The 25578-nt window shown below is 44.1% G+C and overlaps 1 protein-coding gene across 1 annotated transcript in view; it reads left to right on the top strand.

Annotated features, from left to right (window-relative positions):
- Positions 1-25578, top strand: part of TMEM132C (transmembrane protein 132C) — a 452840-nt gene that overhangs the window by 400567 nt on the left and 26695 nt on the right. The window contains exon 5 of the mRNA XM_024977666.2: positions 14126-14269. Coding sequence (XP_024833434.1) covers positions 14126-14269 — 144 coding nt within the window. The remainder of the gene's footprint in view (positions 1-14125; positions 14270-25578) is intronic.

Below are 25578 nucleotides of genomic sequence, written 5' to 3'. Positions count from 1 at the left end.
CCTTCTTTTTCCTTTAGTCTTCCCCAGAATTAGGGTCTTTTCCAACAAGGCAGCTCTTCCCATCAGGTGCCAAACCATTGGAGCTTCAGAATCAGTCCTTCCAATGAATATTCAGGGTTGATTTCCTTTAGGATTGACTGGTTTGATCTCCTTGCAGTCCAAGGGACTCTCAAGAGTCTTCTCCAGCACCACAATTCGAAAGCATCAGTTCTTCAGTGCTCAGCCTTCTTTATGGTCCAACTCTCACATCTGTATGTGACCACTGGAAAAACCATAGCTTTGACTATATGGACCTTTATTGGGAAAGTTATGTCTCTGCTTTTTGATATGTTGTCTAGGTTTGTCATAGCTTTTCTTCCAAGGAGCAAGTGTCTTTTAATTTCATGGGCACAGTCACCGTCCACAATGATTTTGGAATCCAAGAGAATAAAATATGTCATTGCTTCTACCTTTTTTCCCATCCATTTGCCATGATTGGGACTGGATGCCGTGATCTTTGTTTTTTGAATGTTGAGTTTTAAGCCAGCTTTTTCACTCTCCTCTTTCACCCTTGTCAAGAGGATCCTTAGTTCCTCTTTACTTTCTGCCATTAGAGTGTTATCATCTGTGTACATGAGGTTGTTGATATTTCTCTCAGAAATCTTGATTCCAGCTTGGAATTAATCCAGCCCAGGATTTTGAATGGTGTACTCTGCATTGAAGTTAAATAAGCAGGGTGACAATACACAGCCTTGACAAACTCCTTTCCCAATGTTGAAGCAGTCAGTTGTTCCATACTCTGTTTATAGTTATTATAAAGTATCGGCTTTATTCCCCATGTTGTACAATATATCCTTTTAGCTTGTTTTGTACCTAACAGTTTGTACCTCTTACTCCCCTACTCCTATATTGCCCCTCCCTTTTCCCCTTCCCAGTCCCACTGATAACCACTCGTTGAGTCTCTGTATGTGTGTCTAGTCATACACTTTTCCTTCTGAAGCAGTCGTTTGTAATGTTATCCACCATGCTCAAGTCTGGAAAGATCAATTGTAGGGGCTTCTTATTTTTCAAGCAGTTATACTCACCCTCCTTGAGCTAAAAGCGTGTGCAGAGAACCAAGCCCTATCATACCATGAAAAACTAATCATGACTGCACATTAGAAAACACAAAATCAACTTGATTCAAAGACCTCTTCCTGCTTAACACAAGCTTCCCTGCTCTAGGGCCATCCTTCTTGTGGGTTCAAAGCCCCAGGGTCTCCCACATACAATGAAAATTATTGCCAGATGCAGATCCATCCAGTTTGTGCCAAGAATTCAGGCTTCCATGCCAGTCACGGAGCTGATGGTCAGCTGCAGCTGAAAACAAAGTGAATCAGCGGAGATAACAGTTGAAGGAAAACAAAACTGTAAGGGTAACGGCAGGAGGTGGCACCTAAAAGCATGCTTAGTTCTACAAAGCAGAAAGACTTGAACACCAGAGGGTTAGGAAACACCCTTGGGAACACGAGAGCCCCATCATTTGGGGAAAATGATCCTCTTGTTCAGAGCTTGGCAGAATTTTTCTGTAAAGGGCTAGAGAGTAAACATTTTAGGTTTTGCAGAGACAAGTACAGTGTCTGGTATATTTTCTTTCTGTGTATTTTTTTTTAAGCCTTGACCAGTGTAAAGATCATTCTTGGCTCACCAGTTCACATAAAAAATCGACCATGGGCAGAATTTGGCCCCTGGATCTTGTTGATCAGACAGTAAAATTCTACCATGCCAAGAAAGGTATCGGGGGTAAGGTGCCCATAGATATCTCCTCTCCCTGCAAAAATGTAAGTGAATTCAGTTAAGTTGTCTTTAATTCTAAGAAGCAATACACAATTGCAATGTCTATCTCGGCCCTGACAGTGTGTGACAGTGAATCGGTAAACCATAGACTGTCCTAGTCATTGAATCACTCTAAGCCGCCTTCTTCGGGGAAAGCATGAAACTCGTCATCTGCAGTCACCTCCACACCCCCAAGTGCTAACGTGTCTGTTCTTCTAGGCAATGTGCTCACGTGCTTGCTACGTGCTGTCTTATATTCATTTGATTATATTTTCTATGCCTCTCCCTCCAAAGCCAGTAGAGAAAAGAGAGTTTCAGGAGGACATGCTGACTTTTCTCCATCTGCCAGTTGCCTCAACCCAGACATTTCACATTTGTGCTTAATAGCTACCCTTTTAGTCAGCTAGGACTTTGTTCCAAGCCCTGACAGGCCATTCATAAACATGACCTGATTTAATCTTCACAACAACCTTAATGATTCCCCAGGTTCACAGCTGAGGAAACTGATGCTTGGGGAATTTATTTATTTATTTTAGCATGGTTAATCAGTTTTTTATTTGTCTTTAAATTTCTTTTTAAATTGGAAGATAATTGCTTTACAATGTTACGTTGGTTTCTGCTATGCAATAATGTCAATTAGCTAGGTGCTAAGTCTCTTCAGTCGTGTCCAGCTCTTTGCAACCTGATAGACTGTATCCAGCTAGGCTCCTCTGTCCATGGGGATTCTCCAGGCAAGAATTCTGGGGTGGGTTGCCATTTCCTTCTCCAAGGAATCTTCCCAACCCAGGGGTCAAACCCACTTCTCTTATGTCTTCTGCATTGGCAGGCGGGTTCTTCATCGCAAACGCCTCCTGGGAAGCCCCTCGTAGTATATATATGCCAGTGCAACGCTGTCAATTTATCCCACCCTCTCCTTCCCTGCCCCCAGTCTTCACAGGTCCATTCTCTACATCTGCATCTCTAGTCCTAATCATATCTCTATTGCAAATAGGTTCATCAGTACTGTTTTTCTAGATTCCATATGTGTGCATTAGTATATGATATTTGTTTTTCTCTTTCTGACTTCACTTGGAGAATTTAAAACACAGCAAAGAAAGAGCAGAGGCAGAACCAAGGCAGTTCTGTTCCATGTGCTAGCTCTTCAGTGTCGAGCAGGAGGAGAGACCACATGTCTCAGCCCTGGAGGTCCACATTTAAACCTGGCCAGGCCACCTCGGGGCTGTGTACCCTGGACACGGCACTCAACCAGCTCGGGCCTCAGCACCCCCATGCGTAAGACCAGGCAAAATAAGACCACATGCTTCATGGGCTGGAGGTAGAGATGAATGCGTTTAGCAGTGCCTGTTGTGTAGGCAGCGCTCCCCAAATGGGACCTTTTTGAAAATTATTATTATTAAATGCTGTTTATACTTCTAAATGACTCCCAGGCACATACTCATTGAGAGAGATTGTTTTCTTTTTTATTATTGAAATATAGTTGATTTACAATGTTGTGTTAATTTCTGGTGTACAACAAAGCGATTTAATTATATATATATATACTTTTTTGGCTTCCCAGGTGGCTCAGTGGTAAAGAATCTGCCTGCCAAGCAGAAGAACATGGGTTTAGATCCCTGGGTCGGGAAGATTCCCCTGGAGGAGGCAATGGCAACCCACCCCAGTATTCTTGACTGGAGAGACCCATGGGCAGAGGAGCCCGGTGGGCTGCAGTCCATGGGGTCGCACAGAGTCAGACATGACTGAGCGATACACCACCACCAATCTTTTTCATTTTTTTTCCATTATGGTTTATTACAAGATATTGGATACAGTTCCCTGTGCTCTATAGTAGGACCTTGTTATTTATCCATCCTACACATACTGTTTTGCATCTGCTAATCCCAAACTCCCCATCCATCCTTCTCCCACCACCACCTTCCCCGCCTCCAGCTTGGCAAGCACCAGGCTATTCCCTATGCCTGTGACTCTGTTTCTGTTTCATAGACAGGTTCATTTGTGTCATGCTTTAGATGCCACACATAAGTGACGTCATATGACATTTGTCTTTCTCTTTCTGACCGCCTTCACTTAGTATGATCCTCTCTAGGTCCGTCCATGTTGCTGCAAATGCCATTATTTCATTCTTTTTATGGCTCAGTAGTATTCCACTATACATGGGTGCCACATCTTCTTTGCCCATTCATCTCTCAATGAATATTTAGGTTGCTTCCATGTCTTGGCTCTTGTGAATAGGGCTGCTATAGACATAAGGGTGCGTGTAACTTTTCAAATTGTAGTTTTGTCTGGATAGATGCCCAGGAGTGGGATTACTGGACCCCATGGCAATTCTAGTTTTAGTTTTTTGAGGACCTTCCATACTGTTGTCCAAAGTGGCCGCACCAACTTAACATTCCCACCAACAGTGTAGGAGGATTTCCCTTGAGAGAGGTTGTTTTATACCTTCTGGAATATTTTAGATTAAACTTGCCTCATCCTCAGCCTCTCATGAGATCTGAACCCCCAGTGTCAGTATAGAAGGCCAGGCATCTGGTCCTTGACCTGAAAATGCATTTTATCTTGGTCTCTTTTCCGGGGTGAGTGAACGGAGGATGGATGGATGGATCGACTTAGCTGAGACCACATGGTCAGCCAAGAAGCAAAACTAGGTCTGAGCCTGGCCATGACCTCTTCGTGGGATTCTCCAGGCAAGAACACTGGAGTGGATTGCCATTTCCTCCTCCAAGGGATCTTCCTGACCCAGGGGTCAAACCCATGTCTTCTGCTTGGCAGGCAGATTCTTTATCACTGAGACAGCTGGGAAGCTGAAAAAGAATATATATATAATTAAATCACTTTGCTGTACACCAGAAACTAACACAGCATTGTAAATTGGTACTAACCCATCTCCCATACACTTTTCCTTCTCTTTTTAAAGTGGGCTTCCCTGGTAACTCAGACAGTAGAGAGTCCACCAGCAAAGCAGGACACCTGGGTTTGATCCCTGGGTCAGGAAGATCCCCTGGAGAAGGGAAGCCTGGTGGGCTACAGTCCATGGGGTCTCAAAGAGTCAGACACAACTGAGCAACTAACACACTGAGATGTAATTCATACAATGAATTTATACAATAAGTCTAAAAAGCACCTTTTTTTGACAGACCTATAGGGTATTGTTTATTTATTTTCTATATTTAATATTTTTTAATTTTTTTGTTGAGGTGTGGTTGATATACAATATCATGTGTTTCAGATATACAGCATAGTGATTCACAACTGTTGAAGGTTGTACTCTGTTTATAGTTATTATAAAATATTAGCTATATTCCCTTTGTTGTACAGTAAATCCTTATAGTTTATTTTATACTTAATACTCTGTACTTCTTACTCCCCTACTTTTATACTGTCCCTCCCTCTTTTCTCTCCCTACTGGTAACCAATACTTTATTCTCTGTATCTGTGAGTCTGCTTCTGGTTTTGTTATCTTCATTAGTTTGTTTCATTTTTAGATCCCACATGTAAGTGGTAACATAAAATATTTGTCTTTGTCTGACTTAGTTCACTCAGTTTAACAATCTCTAGGTCCATCCGTGCTGCTGCAAACGGCAGAATTTCATTTTTTTATGTCTAATATTCCATTGTTTGTGTGTGTTTGTGTTTGTATCACATCTTCTTTATCCATTCATCTGTTGACGGACACTTAGTTTGCTTCCATATCGTAGCATTAGTAAAAATGCTGCTATGAACATTTGGGGCACGTGTATCTTTTTGAATGAATACTTTCTCTTCTTTGGATAAATACCCAGGAGTGGAATAAAATGTACCATTTTAAAGTCTTTAGTGGATGGTTCTTAATATATTTACAAGGTTGTGCAGCCATCACCACTGTACAATTCCAGAACATTCCCATCACCCTAAAATAAAAATCATACTCTTCAAGCAGCCAGTCTGCCTTCCCACCACCACCCCCCCACGCCCCCGCCAAGCTCCTGGCAACCATCAGTTCATCAGTTTGCTTTCCATCTCTGTGGATTTGCCTATGCAAATAGGCATTTGCATAAAATTAGACATTTTATATAAATGGAATCATATAATAGGTGTCATTTTGTGTTTGGCTCCTTTCAGTTAACGTGTGTCAAGGTTTATCCGCATGGTCCCACATATCAGCACTTCATCCCTTTTTTGCAACTGAGTAATATTGCACTGAGTGGACATCACACATTTTCATTCTTCTTATTTCTCTCCTTGAGAAGCCTCTGGGCATTTCACACCCACTCCTGGGATAAGTACCCCATCCCCTGGCCATTTGGACTTTTCTTGTCTTGGCTGCACCACATGGCATGTGAGATCTTAGTTACATGACCAGGGATCTAACCAGTGATCCTTGCATTGGAAGCATGGAGTCTTAACCACTGGACTGCCAGGGAAGTCTGTGGACTTATCTTTTCCATCAGTTCACACACCCTCAACTTCTTCAACCCTTCAGAAGCAATTCTGTCTTCTCAATTTATTTAAAAATTAAAACTCCACAATTTGTTAAAAAAAAATTGCAGAAAGTGGCCAAACCAATTTACATTTATGAGGGCAAATCAAACAAAGTGCGTTTTCTCTGAAGCCTCGGGGTTTTTTCAAGTTTGAAATGACAGTGATTCAAAAGTACCTTACTTGATTGATTCTTTTCAGAAACACAGAGCCGTTCTCTGGTTCCTGACAGAAGTGGGCGGAGAGAGGGGGAAAAAAACCAATAAAAGCAGAGAACAAACATTTAATAACACAAAAAGTGTCCAGGTAACAGTTCTGTCTTAATCATGTTCTGCAAGGCTCTGGAACGGTGTTGATGAGTGGAATCTGATGTGTGCTGGGGGACAGGAGGTGTATACCCACCTACTTTCAAGAGGGAGGGCTCCATTCATTGATGCTGAGCATCTCATACCTCAGGGGGCCTCGAGAAAAGGCAGCTCGCAGCCTGGCCTCCAGAGCAGCGCTATGTAGAGGATGAAGGCAGGCAGCACCTGCTCCTGGCTGGTCCTGCACAAAATGAACTCTTCCAGGTCCAGCTGGGGGTTTAGAAAACCCACAACTGTAGGTGTTTAAATAGTGTGCCGGGGAACTTCCCTGGTGGTCCAGTGGTTAACAATCTGCCTGCCAAGCAATTCAGGGGACCTGAGTTATACCCCTGTTGGGGAAGATTCCACATGCCACGAGGCAACTGAGCCTGTGTGCCACAACTGCTGAGCCCACACTCTAGAGTCTGTGCTCGAAAAACAGGAGACGTCACTGCAACGAGAAACCCGCACACTGTGAGTTGAGAAAGCCCGCACACAGTAATGAAGGTTCAGGGCAGCCAAAACTCAGTTAATTAATTAATTAAAATAAATAGTGTGTCGGGCATATTGCTGCAAGTTGGCCTCGACTCTAAAAGGATTTGTGGGGAGCAATCAGCCCCGTATCTGTAACTTGCAATGTCAGTTTCGTGCACGCACACTTATTTTTAACTCGCCAGGAAAGGTTCCCTCCTTCCCAGCACAGCATCTCTCCAAGTCTCTGGGAGAGGACAGAGGAGTTTTACAGTCAGACCAGGATACTGTGCCCAGTCCATGCCTGGTTCCTCACCATCCCCTTGCTTCTGCATCGTGTGCTGTTGTTTTCAGTAATCCCACAGCTATGTCCGTAATTAGGAGAAACCAGAAAAATACAACCCAACCTGAAAATTGTTCACTCACAAGAATCCGAGGATGGTGTGGGAGTTCTTCATTTCCCACCCCCTCAAAGGCACCAGGCCCACCTTGAAAAGGCAGCCAAGGGTTCTTCTTCAGTGACTCAAGCCCATACCCACTGGGTATTTTTTCTCCTCTCTTCTCTCCCAGAATTCCAGATTCACAACCCAAGGAACCCTGGAGTATAATACCCTCCAGACACACAAACATTGGCTGCCTCTCATAACATCACTCCTCTGTGATTTTATGCCAACAGAATCCATACATCTTCTCCAAAGTATCAAGGACCCCTTCTCAGGTTATGCTAAAGGACATATTTTACTTTCTAGGGTTACTGTAGCAAAATACACGACTGGGCAGTTAAACAACAGAGCTTTAATTTCTCACAGTTCTGGAGGCCAGAAATCCAAGATAAGGGTGTCAGAAGCTCTGTTTTCTCCTGAAGCCTCTGTCCTTGGCTCGCTAGGCCCATCCATGTTGCTGCCAGTAGCATCGTTTCATTCTTTTTATGGCTGAGTAATATTCCATTGTACATTTTTATAAGGTATAGGTTTTAGTACATGTGTGCATTGTGAACTGACAACCACAATCAAGCAGTTAACACATCCATCACCTCACATAGTTACCATGTGTGTGTGCGCGCATGGGCATGCACATTGAGAACACTTTAGATCTACTTTCTTAGGAAATTGCAAGTATTCGATACATGTTATTAGCTATGATCACCATGCTGTACGTGTGGTCTCCAGAACTTATCCATCTTATAAACAAACTCCCAGCCCCTGACCAGTCTACTTTCTGATTTTATGAGTACAACTTTTTTTTTTCAGATGCTACATATAAGTGAGATCACACAGTGTTTGACTTCTGTGTCTGACTTTTTTCATTTAGCAAAGCATCGTCCAGTTTCATCCATGTTATCACAAATATCAGTATTTTCTCTTTAAATTTTTAAACTTATTTATATTATTTTTGTTCTCACTGGGTCTTTGATGCTGAACGCAGGCTTTCTCTGTTGCAGTGCCCGGGCTTCTCTTGTTACAGAGCAAGGCTCCAAGTGAGCAGCCTCAGTAGTTTGCAGCACATATGCTCAGTTGCCCCAAGACATATGGAATCTTCCCAGACCCGGAATCAAACCTGGGTCCCCTGAATTGGCAGGTAGACTCCCAACCACTGAACCACCAGGGAGGTCCGGATTTTCTTCTTTTTTGATGTTGACTAGTATTCCACTGTATACATATATACCACATTTTCTTTGTCTGTTCATCTGTAGACAGACACTCAGGTGTTTCCATATCTTGACTACTATGGATAATACTGCCATGAACAAGGGGTGTGGATAACCCTTCAAGATGGTGAGTTCTTCTTATTAGGGTATATACTCAGAAATGGGATTGCTGGATGACACGATTGTTCTATTTTTAATTTTCTGAAGACCCTCTGTACAGTGGCTGCACCAATTTACACTCCCACCAACAGTGCATAAGGGTTTTCTTTCTTCTAGATCTTCACCAGCAAGTCATCTTTTGACTTTTGGATAATATCCACCTAAACATGTGTGAAGTAATATCTCTTTGTGGTTTTGATTTACACTGGTTAGTAATGTTAAACATCTTTTCACGTGTCTGTTGGCCATGTGGATATTGTCTTTGAAGAGTTGTCTGTTCAGGTCCTTTGCCCATTTTTAAATTGGGCTATTTGGGGATTTTGTTTGTTTTTTTGCTGTTGAGTTCTTTGATGGAAGAACACAGATTTGAGCCATGGAGAATATAGCTGGAGGTCTACTATACAGAAATAGCTTACTAATTGATGAAACCAAACAGTGGGAAAGAGTCAAGAGATGGAGAGATGTAGGAATTAATTGCAGTTTTGTTTTGAGAACCTGGTTCTAGCAATACCTGAAGCTGATATCTTCCCTCAGATACTTGAGTTGTACAAGGCAATAAGTCGCCTTTTTGCTTAGACTGAATTGAGTTGGATTTTTGCCACTTGGCTTAAAGCTCAACATTCAGAAAATGAAGATCATGGCATCCGGTCCCACCACTTCTTGGGAAATAGATGGAGAAACAGTGGAAACAGTGTCAGACTTTATTTTTCTGGGCTCCAAAATCACTGCAGATGGTGACTGCAGCCATGAAATTAAAAGACGCTTACTCCTTGGAAGGAAAGTTATGACCAACCTAGACAGCATATTCAAAAGGAGAGACATTACTTTGCCAACAAAGGTTCGTCTAGTCAAGGCTATGGTTTTTCCAGTGGTCATGTATGGATGTGAGAGGTGGACTGTGAAGAAGGCTGAGCGCCGAAGAATTGATGCTTTTGAACTGTGGTGTTGGAGAAGACTCTTGAGAGTCCCTTGGACTGCAAGGAGATGCAACCAGGCCATTCTGAAGGAGATCAGCCCTGGGATTTCTTTGGAAGGACTGATACTAAAGCTGAAACTCCAGTACTTTGGCCACCTGATGCGAAGAGTTGACTCATTGGAAAAGACTCTGATGCTGGGAGGGATTGGGGGCAGGAGGAGAAGGGAGCGACAGAGGATGAGATGGCTGGATGGCATCACTGACTCGATGGACGTGAGTCTGAGTGAACTCCGGGAGTTGGTGATGGACAGGGAGGCCTGGTGTGCTGCGATTCATGGGGTCGCAAAGAGTCAGACACGACTGAGCGACTGATCTGATCTGATCTGAATGAGAAAGTCCTGACAGACCCAATATTGTGGTTGCCTGCTTGCTTGTGCCTCCCACCCCCCACCATCCCATACATCTGTGTGGATGGGGGCTTATCACTCTGGTTCACTGTGTTATAACCCAGTGATAAGAGCATGCTGGGTGCACAGTAAGGGTTCATTAAATGGCTGGTGTATCTTCATGGTTATGTAGGATTTGACAGGTGGAAAGAGACGTGGATGATGTGGTCTAATCCCTTAATTTGTAAAATGAAGAAACCAAGATCCAAACAATAAGAGTATAATGAAGGCTCTATAGAAAATTAAAGCATAGTGTAGAATCTGGGATTCCAGACTCCCCATGCCCACCAAGTAACAAATACTCACCAAAGCGGTTGATCAGGAAAGGAGTCTTTTTCTTTATTTCTTTTACTTAAAAATTATTTTATAGTGAAGTATCTTTGATTTAGATTGTTGTGTTGATTTAAGGTGTACAGCAAAGTGATTCAGTGTATCTATTCTTTTTTAAATTCTTTTCCATTTAGGTTATTATAGAGTATAGAGCAGAGTGCTCTACCGTAGGTCTTTGTTGATTGTTTTAAATATAGCAGTATGTACATGTCCAACCCAACCTCCCAGTCTATCTCTCCCCGCACCGTTTCCCTCTGATAACCATAAATTCATTCTCTAAGTCTGTGAATCTATTTCTGTTTTGTAAATAAGCTCATTTTGTATCATTTTTTTAGATTAGAAAGGAATTTTTAAATACAAGGAACTTCATCCCTGTGGCTTAACCAGGTTATCCAAAGATCAATGCTTTCTTCACTCATTTGGCATTTTTGTTATTTTTAACTTTTCATTAAGTTTTGGAGTACAGCTTTGTGATAGTTTCAGGTGGACAAAGGGACTCAGCCGTACATACACATGTATCCATTCTGCCTCAAATTCCCCTCCCATCCCGGTTGCCACATAACACTGAGCAGAGTTCCCTGTGTAATACAGTAGGTCCTTGTTGGTTATCCATTTTAAATATTGGCATTTCTGTGACTGTTCATTTGTGCTCCTGAAGTTGATCTTGGTTCACGAAAAATATCTAGTGACCCACCAGTGTTAATCTTGGTGTAACTCAGTGTAGGGATAGGAAGTCTCAGGTGAAAGACCGTGTGTGCATGTGTGTGTGAGGGAGAGAGAGAAACTGCAGCGACCATTAGCAAGCTAATCACAATTAATCCACGAGGGAGTTTGCTGCTTTAATGAAGCCATTAGCCAAAGACCATTCTCAGAAAGAAAATGTTAAGACTGAACTCTGAGCACATTACCTGTAATGAACCTGAAAATGGACTTGGGGAATTTCTGCAGTATTCTTGGCATCAGTAATAGCCAGTGTACAAGCTGCCCAATGGCAGCTCCAGCGCCAGGAATCCCATGGACCCAAGAGAAGACATGGCAGAGGGTCAGTGGGCACCAGCGTCGAAGAGAGGCTGGCACTCCCCTTTGTAACTGGGGGCTCTTTCTTTCAGCTGTGCACTTAGCTAATGCAAAAGGTCACTTCTGTGTCAATTGCTTCCCTGGAGGAAGAACTGAGAAAATCTCTTTCCTTGCATCTCCTGCTTCAAAGTAGAGCAGCATTTCTGGAGAGGGATTTGGGGAGAAATTGACTCAGAGGTAAAAGGTGCCAATAGCCATCCCAAAGTCACAGACCCCTTTTCATCTTCGTTTGACCATAAGGAACAGGATGGAACAAGTGCCAGTAGGCAGCGCCTACAGATTTAAGAGAGAAGGCATTTTCTTCATCACTTTGCAAATCATAAGACACACGAGAGGTGTGATGCTAATCATTTTGCATGAAGTCAGTATGAACAGGGTAAAGCAGAGCCCCCAGACCTCCAAGGGAATGGGCCACAGTGGGGCAACAGGAGAAGACTGGTGTGCTACACAAAGCAAGGAAGCCAGTTGCCAAGATGTAGCAGTGATGATGGGCATTTGGGGTAAAAATTACCCAACTCTTTGATTGCTCTTGTAGTGAGTATCTGGGGCTTCCCCGCTGGCTCAGGAGTAAAGAACCTGCCTGTCAATGCAGGAAATGCAAGAGATGAGGGTTCGATTCCCAGGTGGGGAAGATCCCCTGGAGGCGGGCATGGCAACCCACTCCAGTATTCTTGCCTGGAAACCCAGGGACAGAGGAGCCTGGCAAGCTCCTGCATTGGCAGGCAGGTTCTTTACTAGCTGAACCACCATGGAAGCCCAAGATCCTTCATCATAACTGCAAAGTCCCTTTTACCATATAAGGCAACAGACATACAGGTTCTGGAGACTGGAACATGGGCATCTTGGTGATTCCACCTTCCACAGTACTTTCCTGCACAAAGTAGCCAGGCAACTGCTGTTGCTTACAACTGAAACCTCACTGATGTGTGCCTTTTACTTGGTCTCTGCATCATATTTTTTTTATTGTCATGGTTGAAAACTAGGAAGACAATCACAAATAAACTAAAAGTAAATTGTGAAACACCTAGCACCAGGTTATCTTTCTAAAGTGAAAGTGAAGTCGCTCAGTCGTGTCCGACTTTTAGCGACCCCATGAACTACAGCCCACCAGGCCCTCCATCCATGGGATTTTCCAGGCAAGAGTACTGGAGTGGGGTGCCATTGCCTTCTCCTTTAACAGCGGCTAGGCATATTATTTTTACTTGGAGCTGGTATACTTGGTGACAGCCTTAGTGCCCTCGGACATGGCGTGCTTGGCCAGCTCCCCAGGTAGCAGCAAGCGCACGGCAGTCTGGACCTCCCTGGATGTGATAGTCGAGCGCTTGTTGTAATGCGCCAGGTGCGATGCCTCGCCAGCGATGCACTCGAAAATGTCGTTGAGGAAGGAGTTCATGATTCCCATAGCCTTGGACGAGATGTCGGTGTCTGAATGGACTTGCTTCAGCACCTTGTACACGTACACGGAGTAGCTCTCCTTGCGGCTGCGCTTGCGCTTCTTGCCGTCCCAGATTTTTTTCTACAAATCTATCATGAAATTTTGCACCTGGATCTGATCAAACAAAAATTTAACTTATTTGTGAGAATAGGCTACAAAGAGGACAGGCTTTATTACAATGAGACAATTCACCCAGACGTAACAAGAAATGAGCAAGTATACTAAAAATCCCCATGCTGTGCCTTGCAGACTCTGTTTTGAACATTCATTTTTATTTTGTTTTTTAAATTTATTTTTAATTGGAGGATAATTGCTTTACACTGTTGTGTTGGTTTCTGCCGTACATCAACAGGAATCAGCCATGCATGCATGCTTCGTCACTTCAGTCATGTCCGACTCTTTGCGACCCTGTGGACTGTAGCCCACCAGGCTGCTCTGTCCACAGGGTTCTCCAGGCAAGAATTTTGGAGTGGGTTGCCATGCCCTGCAACAGGGTATCTTTCTGATCCAGGGATTGAACCTGTGTCTCCTGCATTGCAGGTGGATTCTTTACCTACTGAGTCACCTGGGAAGAACCCCTCCATCCCACCCACCTCCCATCCCACTCCTCTGGGTTGTCACAGAGCACCGGGCTGAGCTCCCTGTGTTATACAGCAACTTTCCATTAGCTATCTACTTTATATATGGTAATATATATGTTTCAATGATACTCTCTCAATTCGTACCCCACCTGCCGCCCCACTGTGTCCATAAGACTGTTGAATATTCATTTTTAAATCAAGTTTTTAAACCACAAATTTGACTCCTCTAAAAAACTCCAAAATACACAATTTGAACTTGCCACTCAGGTCAGCACATAGAGTCCTTGACTTTAAGATGATCTTCTGTCTAGCAAGCAGGACACCTATAACCCTTTTGCCCCGGTTCCTAAGGTAACTGTGGCCATGTCTTGTCTAAATGAGGAGAGGCACACACCGTGGAAGGCTTCCCCTAGTCTCCGAGAGAACCAAATAGCTCCCTTGACCCAGGTATGTCTCGTTCTTCCCGCAGGACACTGAGATCCTGAACACCGCCATCCTCACGGGAAAGACAGTTGCCATGCCCATCAAGGTGGTCACCGTGGAGGAGAACAGTATCGTGACAGATATCTCGGAGTCCGTGGAATGCAAGTCCACAGATGAGGAGGTCATCAAAGTAAGTGATTCCAGGGAGTTTCCTGGCAGTCAAGGGGTTAGGACTCAGCACTTTCATTGCCAGGGCTGGGGTTCAATCCCTGGTTGGGGAACTAAGATCCTGCAAGCCAGGTGGCACAGCCAGAAAAAAAAAAATGTGTAAAGTAAGCGATTCCATTAGTCATCTGGATTGAGCTGGTGGAAACTTCGTGGGGGCGTCTTGTTCACCAAGAGAAGTTAGCCTGGTGAAATAAGAGGTCTGGTGGGTTGGTTTGTGTTCACAACCTTTCTGGCTTCACTAAACTTTCCCATTTCCATCTCTTAATTTGATATCATGCCAGCCTTGTTGTCATCAAGTGTGCTGTGGACTGTAAGTCAGACCCAAGTACCTACAGTAACCAAGCGGGTGATTTAAGTGAGCGAAGTGGTAAATCAGACAAGCCCATTTCTGGAAGGGCAGCCATGGTCAACTCCTGCCAATTATAGGGGCTTCCCTGGTGGCTCAGATCTGGGTTCAGTTCCTGGGTTGGGAAGACCCCCTGGAGAAGGAAATGACAACCCACTCCAGTACTCTTGCCTGGAAAATCCCATGGATGGAGGAGCCTGGCAGGCTACAGTCCATGGGATCGCGAAGAATTATGGCCATGTATAAATGTGAGTTCAGGATTGGTACACCTTCAAGAGATGCCTCAAATTTCGTAAAAGTCATCGGTTTTTCAATGTTGGCAACAAATGTAATAAAAAAGAAAACTACAATGGGCAAAAAATAAAATATAAAACACACCGGCTGCGTGCATCTGAACCATGGGGCAGCCGTTGAAACCACTGTTCCATGAGGCAAATTAGAAACACTGGGTCAAATTCAGCCTACCACCTGCTTTGTAAGTAAGTTTCATTGAAACATGACCACTCAAATCTATTTCTTTTTTAAAAAAAATTTTTTGAAGAAAATATTCTTTAAATTCTATAATATTTTGCGGTTTTCAAAAGTTTCACACGCATGATTTCATATAATCCCATAATAATCCTTTTGTCCTGCTATCCCTGTTACCCCTGCCCCCACTGGTAACCACTGGCTTGTTCTCTGTCTGCAAGTCTGCTTATTTTTTGTTTTATTTACTAATTTGTTGTATTTTTCAGATTTCACATATAAGTGATATCATACAGAATTTGTCTTTCTCTGTCTGCTGTATTGCACTTAGCATAAGGTCCTCCAAGTCCATCCACGTTGATGCAAATGGCAAAATTTCATTCTTTCAAATCTGTCTCTATATTGTCTGTGGCTGCTTTTGAGTAAGTTTCCATGGAGACTATGTCATCTGCTGGTCTAAGATAGTTACCATTAAAAAAAATCTTTTTTGATTTTTTAAATAAATATAAAAGGAAAGTTACCATTTTGTCCTGCCAAAAGAAAGTTTTCCTGGAGAATCCCTGCCTTAGACACTACCTTTTTAAAAATTTTATTGGAGTACAGTTGATTTACAATGTTGTGTTAGTTTCAGGTGTACAACAAAGTGATGTGGTTATACCTATGCTTCCCTGGTAACTCAGACGGTAAAGCGTCTGCCTACAATGCGGGAGACCCGGGTTCGATCCCTGGGTCGGGAAGATCTCCTGGAGAAGGCAATGGCAACCCACTCCAGTACTCTTGCCTGGAAAATCCCATGGACGGAGGAGCCTGGTAGGCTGCAGTCCATGGGGTCGCTAAGAGTCGGACACAACTGAGTGACTGCACTATCACTTTTCACTTTCATGCGTTGGAGGAGGAAATGACAACCCACTCCAGTGTTCTTGCCTGGAGAATCCCAGGGACAGCAGGGCCTGTGGGCTGCCGTCTATGGGGTCGCACAGAGTCGGATACGACTGAAGCGACTTAGCAGCAGCAGCAGCAGCATACATATATCTAATTTTTTTCATATTCTTTCCCCATATAGGTCATTATACAGTGTTGAGTAGAGTTCCCTGTGCTAGACAGACAGCAGGTCTTTGTTAGTTATCTGTTGTATATATAGTACCCCAGTGTTCATTGCAGCACTATTTACAATAGCCAGGACATGGAAGCCGGTCCTAAAAGTCCATCAACCAATGAATGGACAAAGAAGATGTGGTACGTATAGAATAGGATATTACTCAGCCGTATGAAAAGAATGAAATAACGCCATTTGCAGCAACATGGATGGACCCAGAGATAGTCATACCAAGTGAAGTAAGTCAGAAAAAGACAAGTATCACATGACATCACGTATATGTGGAATCTAAAGAAAGATACAAATAAACTTATCTACAAAACATAAATAGAGTCACAGATGTAGAAATCAAGCTTATGGTTACTAGGAGGTAACGGGGGGGGGGGGGGAGGTATAAATTGAGACTGTCTTGAAGCAAGGACCCTACTTTTTGATCTTTCCTACCAACATTTACCATGATCACGCGCCCACAACGCTTGCTCAAAGAATAAGACAGTGAGGGTTTTTCGAAGCCAGAAATTAAGCATTTGGTCTTTCTGTGTATTTTTTGAAATCAATAGAAACATATCCAGAAAATATATATATACACATATCCAAGAGAAAGCATCCAGATGTTTCCCGCCTCACCTGCCCCTCCCCGCCAAATCGAGTCTGACAAGTAGCAATCAGTCTTCTCTCTGGAGTTAAAAACAACGTGTTTGCATGGAAGAGAACCTTACAGACCATGGAAGGGGAGGATTGGAGTGGGAAAGGCCTTCGCTGCAAGCCCCACCCCGAGAACCGACACGTGCAGCCCAGCTTTGTTGAGATTGTTCATTGCGGTGGATGCCACGTTCACGGATGTCTAAATTGTTACACAAACCTTCCAGTAGGTGGCAGTAAAGCATCCCAGCAATATGCTATGACCATTTTTTGACTGTGGGAGGTACTGTCTCAAAGAAGAGATGCTTTTTTTTAATTCACCCAACAGTGGTTTATGACTTGATGGTAACCCTGATCCCAAAGTGCTTTACAGAAGACCCCGAAAGCCTGTGGGAGGAGAAGAGGAAATGGTCGAAGTTCTAAACAACACTGACCAATAAAAATATAGCATGAGCCACATACGTAATTTAGATTTGCTAGTTGTCACATTCAAAAAAAATAAAAAGAAACAGGTGAATTTGATTTTTAATGCATGTGTCTAACTCATTATGTTTAAAATATTGTCATTTCAACAGGTAGTCCGTGTGAAAATTATTAATATGACAGTTCACATTTTGGGGCACTAAATTTGATCACCGACTCAATGGACCTGTGAAAAGTGAAAGTGCAAGTCGCTCAGTCCATGGAATTCTCCAGGCCAGAATATTAGAAAGTGTAGCCTTTCCCTTCTCCAGGGGATTTTCCCAACCCAGCGATCAAACCCAGGTCTCCTGCATTGCACCAAGAGTCTTTACCAGCTGAGCCACAAGGGAAGCCGAACAGTCCTGGAGTAGGTAGCCTATCCCTTCTCCAGCGGATCTTCCTGACCCAGCAATTGAACCAGGGTCTACTGCATTGCAGGTGGATTCTTTACCAACTGAGCTATTAGGGAATCCCCAATGGACATGAGTTCGAGCAAACTCCGGGACATAGTGAAGCACAGGGGTGCCTGGCATGCTGTAGTTCACGGGGTCACAAAGAGTCGGACACAATTTAGCAACTGAACAGCAACAACTTTCAAATCCAGTATATGTTTAACACAGAGCACACCTCCACCTGAGCCCCATTTCAAGTGGCCCAGAGCCACATGTGGCTTGTGCCTGCAGTGTTGAACAACAAAGTCCTGAGTTCAGAGACAGGATTTGCAACCCTACCACTCTTAATATTTTGTGCCGACTAATTCTTTGTTATGGGGACTGTCCCATGCATTGCAGGATGTGTAGAAGCCTCTTTGACTTCTTCTCCTTAGCACTCCGAGTTGTGACAAACAAACACGTCTCCAGACATTATTAAATGTCCCCTAGCAGGCAAAATCACCCCCGCTGAGAACCACTGCCCTGAGGGATACCTCCTCTGCTTGTGGCTGGACAAGCAATGCTCTTTCCAGTGGCTGAAAAGTAACTTTGGGAGGAGGGGCAGGGGAGAGGTACTTGGTTTTTGGATCTAGAGGTCCCCCTCCCCCCAGTCATGGTCACATATTAGGTCCTTGCTGATCATTGGTCTTTATTACTGATTTGCAGCTTCCCTGGTGGCTTAGCAGTGAAGAATCCGCGTGCAGTGCAGGAGATGCGGGTTTGATCCCTGGGTAGGGAAGATCCCCTGGAGAAGGGAACGGCAATCCTCTCCAGTATTCTTGCCCAGGAAATCCCATGGACAGAGAACCCTGGTGGGCTACAGTCCATGGGCTCACAAGAATCGGACATGACTTGGTCTAAACCTCTACCATCACTGATTTGCAATCTCCCTGAGAGACAATCTGGTATCTAATTCAAAGGTTATTGTGAGGATTCAGGAGTTTCATTTTTCAAGTAAAGGGCTTAACTCTGAGTTGGGTAATCCCCTTGATGACCCTATTAGGTAAGCCAAGGGTTACAGACTGGCTGCCTACAGATGTATTTTTGTGGCAGGCACAGTGTTATTAAAAAATTAGCATGGGTTGCAGCTTACTCCCAGTGTATGATTCAGTGACATTTTAGGAGATTGACTGAGTTGGGTAACCATTGCCATCACCCAGTTTTGGAATATTTTTGTCACCCCATTTGCTGTTAATCCCCATTCCCACCCCTAGCCCTTGGCAACCACTAATCTACTTTCTGTCTCTGTAGATTTGCCCTTTGGGGGGCATTTCATGTAAATGGAATCATACAATATGTGGTCTCTTGCTGAAAGTTTGGCGATCATTTTGTACGTAATCTCTTTTGACACTTTATGGATAACCATCTAGAGAGAGATCTTATTTTCCAAGAACGGGATCATATCATACAAACTATTTTTTACCATGGACTTTTTAATTAGGCAAATCAAATGAACTTATTTACAAAACAGAAATAGACTCACAGACATAGAAGACAAACTTATGGTTACCAAAGGGGAAAGAAGGGAGGGATAAATGAGAAGTTCAGGATTAACAGAGACCCACTACTATATATAAAATAGATAAATAAGGACCTGCTGTATAGCACAGAGAGCTATATTCAATATCTTGTAGTAACCTATAATGGAAAAGAATCTGATAAAGAAAAGATTTCATATACATATATATATAAATGTATAACAATCACTTTGCTATACACCTGAAACTCACAGAATATTGTAAACCAAAAAGGAAAAAAATTTTAATTAAATTGGGAGATCTACAGATACACACACAGACACAGACACACACATGCTATAGCATACATTTCCAACCCTCGGTAATCCATGTTAATTACCTACCTGATCTCGTTCTATACCTTTCTTCATGCTCATACAATCATAAACACGTACATGTCAAGGTGTGTGTGTGTGTGTAAATGCACATGTATAAGGGCTTTTTCTGTCTTGGCTTGTTTGCTGCATTTGTGTATGTTTGCTCAGTCATGTCCAATTCTTTCTGACCCTATGGACTGTAGCCCACCAGGCTCCTCTCTCCATGGGATTTCCAGGCAAGAATACTGGAGTGAGTTGCCATTTCTTCCTCCAGGGTATCTTTCTGACCCAGGGATCAAACCCACGTCTCCTGAGTCTCCTACATTGGCAGGCAGATTCTTTACCAACTGTGTCACCTGTTTTGCAGAGGTGGGGTCATATCACGTGCACATTTCTGCTTCTTCCTCTCTCTCACCTTACAGTGCTTCTTGAATATCCCTGTCTGGTGGGCATTTGGGAAATGAAGCTTCACCAGTGAGGGACATAAAGGAGCAGCGAGTGACAAGGGGTCTGGTCTGCAGTGTGTTTGAGGTTTAGGTCAATAGGAGTAATAACGTGTGAGTGGAAAGACCTGCAAACAACAGCATCTGTGTTGATTTATGTGCAAGAAATGAAAAAGCAACAGCCCAGAGAAGGGCAACCACGTGCCCAACGGAAGCCCAGGAACAGCACAAGGAGAGAAAACACATAAGAGGGACAAGCACTTCCAACACCTATGTAATCATCATCATAGAGTCCTTGCTATAAACAGCGGCCCCCAAACTTTCTGGCCCTAGGGACTGGTTTCCTGAAAGACAATTTTCCCACGGACCAGGGAGGTGGGAGAAATGGTTTCAGGGTGATTCATGCACACTACGCTTATTGTGCACTTTATTTATAATATTATTACATCAGCTCCAGGAGGCCCAGGTTCGATCCCTGGGTCAGGAAGATCCCCTGGAGAAGGAAATGGCAAGCCACTCCAGTATTCTTGCCTGGAAAATCACATGGACCAAGGAGCCTGGTGGGCAGCACCCCATGGGGTCACAGAGAGTCGAACATGACTGACCGACTAACACACACACACACACACACACACACCCCTCAGATCTTTAGGCATTAGATCCCAGAGGTTCGGGACTCCTGCTATAAATATTTGTCCACACTTGAACATCCTTGGAATAAAGATGAGCCTTGCATGGATGGCACTGCACAGGTTAATTTGCACAGGTTTTCTTACTCGTGGTCCATGAAGTAATGGTATCTCAGATTCAATGACATACAGTATTTTCTACAACCACCTAATGATTCCTTCAACAAAGATGCATTGGCCTTTTACTAAGGACTGTTCTGGTACTGGGTACTCAGCAAGAAATAGAACATGCCCTCCCCACCCGCTTCTCATGGAGCCTGGCATTCTAGTGATGAAGGGAGTGGACAGTAGCAGATAAGTGTATATTTCATGTGGAGATGAGGACCGAAAAGGAAATGCGATGCGTGTTGTGCCAGGGTGTGGCCTCGGGGTAAAGGATGACTCTAGATAGGGTGGCCTCCAAGGAGGAGACATTCAGGCCAGTTAGCAGAGAAAATAATGACTGTCATGCCTGCTTGGTTTCTCTTAAATAAATTTTTAAAAAAATATTAAATTATTCATTTTTGGCTTCACTTCGTTGCTGCATGAGGACTCTCTCAAGTTGCGGTGAGCGGGGGTGGCTCTCTAGTTGTGGTGTTCAGGCTTCTCATCGTGGTGGCTTCTCTTGTTGCAGCTCATGGGCTCTAGGGCCCGTGGGCTCAGTGATTGTGGCATGTGGGCTCTAGAGCACAGGCTCAGTAGTTGGGAGACATGACTTGTGGGGTCTTCCCAGACTAGGGATCAAACGCGTGTCCCCTGCATTGGCAGGCAGATTCTTAACCATTGGACCATCAGGGAAGTCCCATTGGTGCCTGCTATTGACGCTGTGTCCCTGGTTTTCACAGTGCTCTACGAACCCACTTATCTTAACCAGGCTGACTCTAGGAAACACCACCTTCTGCTTCCTGGGTGACCTCTATACTGGTCTGCAGCCCCGCATGTCTTTTCTCTGAAGCTCCTGAGGCCACAGGGGGTAGGCACCCCCCCCCCCCACAAGACAGGATAGGAATGCTGAGTTTAAAGCATCCTTTTAAAAGCACATTTAATGAATTTTCAGTGCAGCCTGTTTAACCTCTAGGGCATGGTTCCAGCTAACGGATCCCATATGTGTGTGCTAAGTTGCTTCAGTCATGTCTAACTCTCTCAAACCCCATGGACTGTAACCCGCCAGGCCCCTCTGTCCATGAGATTCTCCAGGCAAGAATGCTGGAGTGAGTTGCCATGCCCTCCTCCAGGGGATCTTCCAGACCCAGGGGTCGAACCCACATCTCTTGCGTCCCCTGCGTTGGCAGGCAGGTTCTTTACCACTAGCACCACTTGGAACTCCCTAATGGATCCCAGTGCAGAACTAAAAATAATGGACATGGGCAACCAGCAGCACCGTCTTTCCCCTGCTGACCAAAGGAGTCCACCTTAGTTCCAATACTTGGAAAGCAATCGCGCATAAGCAATAGTCTTACTTTTCCTGGTACACTGGCTCCCTTCAGCACAAAGCTTTATCCCTGCTGAATTTACTATTGATCCCATGAGTTCTGAGTCCTCAAGAGAGCTAAGTTCCTTAATAACAGCCTGAAGTTTTTAAAGAGTCATGAGATTGATAACCACTGTGAGTGGCAACCCCTTGCCCAGAAGGAAAATGGGCATGCCTTTTCCAAAGAAGGGAAGAGAGGTCCTTATTCACGCATTTTGTATCGTACAGGCTCCGGAAGAAGTATGGAAAGGTCTTCATCCTGAAGAGCCAGTTGGTCCTAAGAATGAAAGAAAATCAAGAAAAACAAAGGAGTCCCGGGTGTCAGGCTAGGCTGAGTGACATTGCCCAGCCATGCCTCCTTCTGGGCAAGGGGTCTCCAGTGTAACGCAAGGAAGCTCCTTTCATGAAAGTTTCTTCTAGCATCAGAATTCCCTCCAGCTGGGGCTTCCCTGGTGGTCCAGTGGTTAAGAATCCACCTGCCAATGCAGGGGACACAGGTTTGATCCCTGATCCGGGAAGATCCTACATGCCCCAGAGCAATTAGCCCAAGTGCCACAACTACTCTAGAGCCTGTGCTCTGCAAGAAGAGAAGCCACCACAATGAGAAGCCTGACCACCACAACCAGAGAGTCGCCCCCACTCAGTGCAACTCGAGAGAGCCCTCGCACAGCAATGAAGACACAGCGAAACCAAAAGTAAATAAATTTTAAAAAAATTTTTAAAAACTCCCTCCAGCTGGGATGCAAAGTACAGTTGAAATAGCATATCTGAGAGCTAGCATTCTGCAAGTTCTTCAAGCCTTAGTTTATTCATTTGTAAAATGGGTACATACTTATAGCAACCTCCTAAGATTGCTGCAAGTTTTAACATGTGTGCTAAGTCACTCAGTGGTGTCCGACTCCTTGAAACCCCATGGACTGTAACCCACCTCTGTCTATGGGATTCTCCAGTCAAGAATACTGGAGTGGCTTGCCATTTCCTTCTCCAGGGGATCTTCCCGGCCCACGGATAGAACTTGTGTCTCTTACGTCTACCTCCATTGGTATACCACTAGCACCACCTGGGAATCCTGAGTTTTAACATAGGGTCACAAAAAGTCGGACACAACTGAAGTTACTGAACACATGCAGAGAACACATAGAGATAAAGCATGTAGGGCAATACATTCAGTTAGCTCTTCTTACTGTCCAGATAGAGCAGGAGTTCTCTCCCTAGGAGGATCGCATCCTTTGCCAGGGAACATTTGGCAATGTTTGGAGACATTTGTGGTTGTCACACTCAGAGAGGGTGTGACTGGCCACACAGGTGACTCATGGTTACCATTTTGGATGGCACATAGGTAGGGCATTGGACAGCCCAAGTGTTGGACATTTCTATCAACCCAGATGTTATTCAACAAGCACAGACCCAGAGCCTCCAGCCGGTAGGAGCTAAGCCAAATGTTCGTCCCTAGGAGAGGTGGCTAGGCAGAAGTGGATGACTGGGCTGGCCAAGAAAGAACAGGTTGGTCTAATACTCTGTCTTAAGCTCCCAAGAATACTATGTTCTAATAAAAGACTTTTGCAAAAGATAAGACCATTTATTCATGAGTCAGACTTCACTTGAGCCAAGGGAGGCTCCATCTAGATTTACTTAATTGGGAAGAGAGGTTGTCAAGCCCCAGAAATCCTGCATCTGGGCATGTACAGCCCTTGCCTTGAAGAAAAGTTTCTGGCCAGCTCCAGGAAGCACAGGGTAGAGAATTCGTTTGCTTTGGCGGAGATTTAGATCTGGAAAACACTTCTCCCCTGTGTCTGCTTTTGCTCCTGCCAGATACTAAAATTTTTACCCCTCATTGACCTCTCTATTGAAATCCATCTAATTACAAGGATTCTGTCTCAGACAGCATCGTATGTCAACTTCCCAATGGCCCATCATATCTTTGTCAAGGATGATGTGCTTGTTGAATGGTGAAAACTCTCCAGTTGACTTAATAAGTAAAGGGAGAAATTGTCTTATAATGGGAAGTCTGGGGCACTGCAGGCTTCAGACACAGATGGATTCAGAAATCAATTCCTCTGCACCTCTGAGCTCTGCATTTGACTCTGTTTCTTTCAACTATCAAGCCAAGCACTCCTTTCTCTCTCTCTCTTTTCTTTTTTTTTTTCTTTGGCTGTGTCAGGTGTTAGTTGCGGCACGCAGGATCTCTGTTATGTCACACGGGATCTTTCTCGTGCCACGCACGTACAGTCTAGTTGTAGTTCAGGCTTAGTTGGCATGTGGCATGTGGGATCTTAATTCCCCAATCAGGGACCAAACCCATGTCCCCTGCATTGCAAGGCAGATTCTTAACCACTGGACCTCCAAGGAAGTCCTAGCCTTGGACTCTCTAGAAGTGGTTTCAGAGGCTATACATCCACCTCTTCTCAGATCCAAGTCCAGCAGAAATGAGATGCTACTTTCCTTCGATCAAAAATCCTGGGACTTCCTGTTATTGGGCTCAACAAGAATCACATGACCATCCCTGGACCAACCCCTGTGGCCAGGGCAGTGTGATGTGTTAGGGGTATGGCCCACTGTATAGCTGGTGTCAAGACCCTTGAAGTACATGAACTGAGCATGAAGACCTAGGGAGATTCCCCTGAAAAATACCTGAAAAACTGATACAGAAAATAAGATGATTGTGTTTTGGGCAGTAAAAATAACTGTCCACTGAATCTGATCTAGAATTCTATTAAATTACTTCTGATTTACTCTCATTTTTCTTTCCCTGTCAGTTTCTGAGCTCTCAGAGGATTAATAGTCACCATGCAGTGTCAGCTTAATGACAACTGTGCCTTTTTACCTGTTTATCTTGTCATTCTTGCTGAGATGCTTAAGGACAGAGATACACACAGATGGGTCTGGGCTGGTCCAGCAGATCTTGCCTCTTTTATCTGAGAATATGTTATTGGTTAACAGATAAAGTGACCCAAACTGAATTAAACCCCAAAAAGGAAGTTTAAGGGCTTCTGTATTTGTACAGTAAGCAATCTGGCTTCAGGAATGGCTGAATCCAGGAGCTCAAATGAGGTCATCAATCAGTATTTCACTTCTGCCTGTCTTTTGGTTCAGTATTCTGTACCTGTACTGACTGAAATCTTGGATGAGCTGTACTGTCCAAATGTGGCTGCAAACCATCTCTTTACATGTAGCAGTCTGGCATGTAATATTTTACGTGTTTCAGCCTTGCCTGAAAAATTCCTGAGATTCCCTCTGACTGTACCAGCTTAAGTCATGCGTTCACCCCTGAGCCAATCGTTTGTGGCCAGAGAAATGTGAAGCTCTGATTGGCTTAGGTCGTGGTCACATGACCTTAATTTGGAGGCTGGAGGTGGAACTTCACCCAAACCTCTGGACTGATGTTGGGGAGAGGAGGGTTCCCAAACGCAACT

The sequence above is a fragment of the Bos taurus genome, chromosome 17, assembly GCF_002263795.3.
Source record: "Bos taurus isolate L1 Dominette 01449 registration number 42190680 breed Hereford chromosome 17, ARS-UCD2.0, whole genome shotgun sequence".
NCBI classification, from domain to species: domain Eukaryota; kingdom Metazoa; phylum Chordata; class Mammalia; order Artiodactyla; family Bovidae; genus Bos; species Bos taurus.
This window is presented reverse-complemented; position numbering and strand designations above follow the sequence as displayed.